General features: G+C 33.9%; 1 protein-coding gene across 1 annotated transcript; it reads left to right on the top strand.

The window, feature by feature from the left end:
* On the top strand, nt 1,456-5,539 carry LOC107619053 (WD repeat-containing protein WRAP73). Its single transcript, XM_016321261.2, has 6 exons — nt 1,456-1,829; nt 2,507-2,995; nt 3,557-3,778; nt 3,857-3,929; nt 4,442-4,549; nt 4,885-5,539. Exons 1-6 carry the CDS (start codon nt 1,713-1,715, stop codon nt 5,250-5,252), a joined length of 1,377 nt encoding a protein of 458 aa, XP_016176747.1. The 5' UTR covers nt 1,456-1,712; the 3' UTR covers nt 5,253-5,539.

The raw sequence follows: 7,361 nt of genomic DNA, 5'->3' as shown, positions 1-7,361 counted from the left end.
GAATAAAACATGTTAAACATTCAATCAGCAAAGAAAATATTTCTGTATGCAAAAGAACTCAATTGAACACATAACAATCAAGTGAATCAAAATCACCAACTCAAATGAACTTAACGCCATTCATGTTTGAATAAAATATGTTACAAATTCAATCAGTAAGGAAAATATTTCTGCATGCAAAAGAACTCAACTGAATACATAACAATCAGGTGAATCAAAATCAGCTACTCCAATGAACCGATCTCCATTCATATTTTGAATAAAACATAATAAACATTTAATCAGCAAGAAGAACATTTCTACATGCAAAAGAACTCAACTGAACACTTAACAATCAAATGAATCTAAATCAGCAACTCCAATGAACCGATCTCCATTCATGTTTTGAATAAAACATGATAAACATTCAATCAGCAAGAAAAATATTTTTGCATGCAAAAGAACTCAACTAAACACACTAACAATAAAGTGAATCTAAATCAGTAACTCCAATGAACTGAACTATATATCACAAAAAGAAACTAACAACACATTTCCATTCATATGCCCTAGTTACGCAAAAAAAAAAAGAATCAGAATAACTCGATCTACTAAATGAAGCAACTCAATCCACTAAACCTTAAATCCAACTAGGAGAAACGCGAGAATGCGAGATTTTAAATGAACAGTAGTTTTTCTCATATCTTTCGCAGTCTTTGTTCTTATTTTTGTTTGTTTTTTCTTCTTTCTTTTGAAATCTTCTCGCGATTCTTCAGTAAAAGCATAGAACACAAACGAACTTTGAGAGATTTTGAGAGAGATTTGAACTCCAATAGCAGTTTCGAAGTTGAAGAAGGAACGCTTTATATTTAAGACGCGAATGAATATGTTAACGTTTTGGGGGAGGGGGGTTTGGGCGCATGTAATACGCGCTCATTTAATGAGATTGGGTTTTTTAGTGTTGGGCAAAATTAGATAGACTTTGATGAAAAATCACATATATGTGTAGCCCAACTGTACTATTTTTTCATCAAAATAAATCGATAACAATAATATTCCAAACATTTTAAAAAGTAAAATAAGAGGTGAATATATTTTTTTTACTTAAGTAAGCTTCTCACTCGATGACATTTATAAAATATTGAGAATAAGTTTGAACATAAAAAATAACATCAAATTTACCTAAAACTTAGACAAATTTATCGAGAATTTAGGCAAATTTTGGGTTATATGATGGACAAACTTCACGAAAACTAAAAAAAAAAACAAATAAATCTTAAAAAATAAAGATGTTATAATTTGTTATAAGAATTAATGTTATTTATTTTATAATACAAAAAATCTCTTCAAGATATAAAAGAATTGACAATTAGCATTCCTTAATTCTTTAATTACTTTTTTAAAATGGGTATTTATGTCAATTTACATTAGCTCAGATCAAATTTTAGTATTTTACTTTGCCTCTCTCCCTAAGTCCCCCTTGGCCCCTTTCATATTCAAAGTTCAAATGTAGGTAAATTCACTCCATAATAATGAGTGAAATTTGAAAATTATTTTTCTTCTGAAAAGAAAGACACCATTCTCTGATCACGGTTCCAGAATCCAGATCTAGTGTTCTGCTCTGAGTTTCTGTCGCAATCAATTAGTACAGTTCCGCTTTCAGAATTGCATTACCACCATCTCTCTCCCCTTATGGAATAGTTGGTTCCTTGTTGTTCTTCATTGGCGGATCCATGGAGTTCACTGAATCTTACAAGCAAACGGGTCCTTGTTGTTTCTCTCCCAATGCTCGATTCATCGCCGTAGCCGTCGATTACCGCCTCGTCATTCGGGACACTCTCTCTTTCAAGGTCTTCCGAACACTCACTCCATCACCTCAATTTCATTCATTCATTTTTTTTTTGTCTTTTTTATTGTGAATTTGTGTCAGCATTCTAAAATCTTTGATTTTGTTTTGTGGGTTTGGCTTCTTTTGTGAGCTGTGACTTCATCGTGTGCAACAATGTGGGGGTTTAGATGATCTTTTGGGAATGTCGAGTTGCATTTAGGTTTCCCTATCTGTGATTTCTGCTAGTGTGTGTTGAGATTTTCAGCTTGAGTGTCAAGGGAAGAGGATTAAGGGATCTAGATTATTTTCTCTGAAAGAAATTAGAACGTTGCTGTGGTAATTGGATTCAATAGAGAAACAAAGTTGGATTGTTCCCAGTTCTCAGATATATAGATTTATAGGGAATTAAAATGGTTTGATTTAGCCTATGGAACATGGTTTCTATATACATTAACTCTTGATTGTGATGTTCTGGTTTTTGCATTGAATTTCTAAGATCAAATTTATGAACTTCGGTTCTGAATAACTTAAGCTTTATGTCAATAAAAGCAATAGGATAAACTAAGATGCTTGTTTAAATGTAAACTTCAACGGTGGATCACATATAGTATGTCGTATATGGCACATTGACTAAGATGATTGGTTCTAATGTTCTGCTTTTAGTTCTTGGTTTCTGATAATTCTTTTTGGATCATTCAGGTTGTGCAGCTGTTTTCCTGCTTGGACAGGATTAGCTATATCGAATGGGCCCTTGATTCTGAATACATTCTTTGTGGTCTGTATAGGAGACCGATGATACAAGCTTGGTCACTGACCCAACCTGAATGGACATGCAAAATAGATGAAGGTCCTGCAGGTATTGCTTATGCTAGATGGAGCCCAGATAGTCGCCACATACTCACTACGTCAGATTTCCAGTTGCGTTTGACAGTTTGGTCTTTGGTAAACACAGCCTGTGTTCATGTGCAGTGGCCAAAGCACGCCTCTAAGGGAGTTTCTTTCACGAGAGATGGGAAATTTGCAGCAATTTGCACAAGGCGTGATTGCAAGGATTATATAAATCTGTTATCTTGTCACAATTGGGAAATCATGGGCAGTTTTGCAGTCGACACAGTAGACTTGGCTGACATTGAATGGTCACCAGATGATAGTGCTATTGTGATATGGGATTCGCCACTTGAATACAAGGTAACCTCCGTTGTCTTTTCATATTTTTCTTTCAAACACTAGCCTCTGAAATTTGGTATTCTGAAGTTTTAGTTCTTTTAGATGAAAAATAAATGGTGTGATTTTAAAGATTACTTACTTCAACCAAGTTCGTGAATTCAAGAAACACTCACGGGTCCCCATATCTAGTTTCCAATAATGATAAGAACAATATGTTTCTCTGCGGGCGACATTGAATAGTAGTCATTCATAGGTTGAAACACAATGTGTATTTACATCTTCCAGAGTTGTCTTCTCGATAACTTGACTATTTGTTTTTTGACATCTCGTCATGAATGTGAGTACCTATAAACCCTACTAAGATCGAATTATAGAATTGATGTTTGATTAGCAACATGTAGCCAAATTGTACTTGCATTTTAAAATCAAAGTTCCAAGCATGGCAGCATATCATGTGTTGGTGTTGCATATCTACTTTCATGTCAGCTATAGCTTGCTGTTTTGCTTTCATATGAAGTTAATTTTATTGATTTATTATATAGTTGCCTTCTCCAAAAACTTAGTCAGTTTTGTTTGACATAGGTTCTAATCTATTCTCCAGACGGAAGATGCCTTTCCAAGTATCAAGCATATGAAAGTGGATTGGGTGTTAAAACTGTGTCATGGTCTCCTTCTGGTCAATTTCTTGCAGTGGGTAGTTATGACCAGATGCTGCGGGTCTTGAATCATCTAACTTGGAAGACATTTGCAGAGTTTATGCACCCATATACTCTCCGGGCCCCTTGTTATGCAGCTGTCTTCAAAGTATTCCCTTTTCCAACTATACTCATGTTTATATGCTAGTTTATGAGAAATTTCTTTACCTTGTCCCTGAACTTGCAGGAAGTAGATGAACCACTGCACCTTGATATGTCTGAACTGTGTTTGAGTGATGATTTTTCCCAAGGAAACAATGGTAAATATAATTGCTCTATTTTTTTTATTTTATTTACTTTATTATGCATAGATTTATTTGATTTATTGTTTGCTAAAATACTGTAAGCAGTAAACTCTTGAATCCAAGCCATGAAGTCATTCCAAAATAGTTGTGCTTGATTCAGACTCCAAAGGCTTTTCTTCTATCTTCTTATGTCCTTAACTTCTGTTGAGGAATAATTTTTGAGCCAGTAGAGTTCCTCTAGGAGCTTTAAGAAGTCAGATAGAAATTTTTCCTTACTAAAATTCATGATAAAGTATTATGGCATGGCCTGCTCTATGAAGCTGACCCCACTTAGTAAGACAATGCTTAATTTGTTGTAATTCTAGTTGAACAAGCATATGCTGTTTGGACTTGCAAATTGATGTTCAATTAACATTTGTTTCATATATATATGTAACTTTCCCTGGTAATTAGTTTTGTCATGGGATGTTTTCTTTCATTTTTTTTCTCCTCATAATAATTTTTTCCTCTCATAATTTTCCAACCAGATGCTCCCGAAGAACCCTTTAGAGTAAGGTATGAGGTTATGGAAGTTCCTATCAGTTTACCATTCCAGAAGCCTCCTGCTGACAAACCTAATCCCAAACAAGGAATAGGTAAGCTATGCTTCTCCAATTTTTCAAATGCCAGAGCTTTCTTCGTTGCGAAATTCAATATGTAAAAAGAAACTACAGAATTTTTTGAAGTTGATGTGGATTCTCTGTATACATCAAATTTTCGGCTGCATAGTTTGTTTAACAGACCTATGAACAAAAAGAAAAGTTAGTGATATGGATTCCGTTTCCTTTCCAAATTTGATTATTGGACAAAATCAAAATCATATGGATTCTCTCAATTTATTGAATTTTTTCCCCTACTTTTTAATCATGGCCCTTGTAAGATACCACTACCAGTACAACTAAACAGCCAAACACATTCATTTGTCTTGCAGGTTTATTGTCATGGAGTAACGATAGCCAATACATATGTACTCGCAACGACAGCATGCCTACAGTACTTTGGATATGGGACATTCGACATCTCGAACTCGCCTCAATATTAGTGCAGAAAGACCCTATCAAAGCAGCAGCCTGGGATCCATCATGCACTCGCCTTGTTTTTTGCACCGGAAGCACACACTTGTACATGTGGACACCCTCTGGTGCCTACTGTGTCCATGTCCCCATATCCCAATTCGCTATAACAGACCTGAAATGGAACTCAGATGGCAGTTGTTTACTCCTTAAGGACAAGGAATCTTTCTGCTGCGCCGCCGTTCCCTTGTTGCCGGAATCTAGTGAATACAGCTCAGATGATTGAGATGCTAAGAAGGGAAAGGAAACTAAAATTATGGTAAATATATTTGGTAGCAGCCATTGTGCCTCTGATGAATGAGTATAAGGTTGAGGATTTTATGAATCCTGAATTTTGTAAATTAAATGTGTGTGGAAATGACTTCAATTGATGAGGGGAGGATATGTATGCCATTGAAGCATTTTATAATTTGTAGTAATATTTGTGAAAAATCATAGGCCATCTCGGCCTCTGTTGTAGGAGAATATATCAGATATCAGATATCATTTTCTTATTGATTTTATTTTATTATATTTTCCCTAAAGTTTAATGCATTATTAAAAAATATTGCAATACCATTTGATTAAGTCAAAATCCTTCTTATTTGATAATTGTTTTTGTATTAACATTTAATAATGTCTACACCCTAATGGAGTTGGAGATAAATGAACAAGGGTCAAGTATAATTTGTCTCAAATATTTACAATTTAAAAAAAAATATATATTTTTAACATTTAATTTAATTTCATTCTGTGTTTAATGTTATTGATTTATTCGATTTATTAAAAAAATCGTAGGCCATCTCAATTTTTGCTTAAATAGATACTATGTATTTCAAAATTGTGTATAATCGTGTATTAAAAATTTAATATGTTTAATATACTCATGTTCAAACTATATTTGTGTTCCTTCAAACTAATGGAACCCAAAACCAGATTATATAAAAATCAAACAAGATTGAAATGTAACTTTTTTAACAATTAGGACAAGGGAATACTATCTTACTCAACACAATTTGTTTGTGGAAATTGCCCATTAAAATGTGACTTAAATGTTTGAAGAATTGTAACATTAGATATCATTCATTTTTCTTACCCGTCTTTTGGTTTATTTTGGCACAGCTTTATAATTTTTCAAGAAGTATTTTTTCGTTTAAAGATCTATAAAACTATCTTAAAATTTGTAATTATAATTATTAAAATTGGATATAATATTCAATTTGTATTATCATAATAAAATTCCTCATAATGATCATACTTTAAAACACAACGAATTAGAAAATTAAGATTTATCTAACTATTAAGGAGTATAACACTTATACTTAGTAGAAAAGTATGCGTTATATATATGTAAACAAAAATTACAGCAATGAAAAAAAAAACCAATAAAATTATTTTTGCACTCAAAAAGATTTCCTTATTTCACCATCTCCAAATCCACCAACAAGTGGCCATGAATTGAGTGATCCATGGCACTTGTTTGGATTGGCCAAATTTCCGATGTTAAATTCCATCGGATCCAAGCATCAAAAGGAGCTCTGTAGATATGTAGTCTTGTATTTCTCCATAGTTACATAAATCATTGTAAGCACTTTTCACAGTGAATTCGCCATTGAGGGATTTCACATAATTCTATCTTCACCAATCTCATCACTGGGAGGAGGAATGGCTTTGATTTTGTTCAGAAATCCAAAATCCCATTCCCCTTCAGCAGTTGCAGCATCCCGCACTTTCATACTTTGATTAATCATATTTATATCACCCACAGCTTGTTGTAGCAATGGTTCCTCTCCCTTAACCCAGTTATGCTTCCACAACATTCCCTAAAGAAAAGGAAATATGTTTAATTAAAAAATGCCAGGCGTTTGTGAGGCTTTTCCACAATGGTGAATCGGAAGCCGATTGTATCATCCCCTGAAGAAGATTTTAGTCTCTCCCGTATTTACGATATAGAGTTTGTGCCCAAAGAGAGTCCTTCTCATTTAATAATCTCCACAATAGCTTTAACATGAAGGCTTCATTCATAATATCCATTCTCCTAAACCCCCGCCCCCCCTAACGGTTTGGGTTTGCATAAGAAGTCCCACCCAATGGCATGTAATTTTCTTGCACCCTGTAGCTTTGCACCCATTCCACAAAATTTTTTATAAGATACCCGAGAGATACAGCTCATAATAATATCAATGAGATTCTCTGGTAGATCAAAATCAATTAACCACTCCTTAATGTACTGCCAATGTAGTTTATCATATGTTTTTTCGAAATCTATCTTAACAGCCATGAACATCTTCTTATCCTTTATTCTCTTCATGTTGTGGACCATCTCCTTAGCACTGATAATATTTGAAGTTGTATT

Source organism: Arachis ipaensis, chromosome B09 (genome assembly GCF_000816755.2).
Source record: "Arachis ipaensis cultivar K30076 chromosome B09, Araip1.1, whole genome shotgun sequence".
NCBI classification, from domain to species: Eukaryota; Viridiplantae; Streptophyta; class Magnoliopsida; order Fabales; family Fabaceae; genus Arachis; species Arachis ipaensis.
This window is presented reverse-complemented; position numbering and strand designations above follow the sequence as displayed.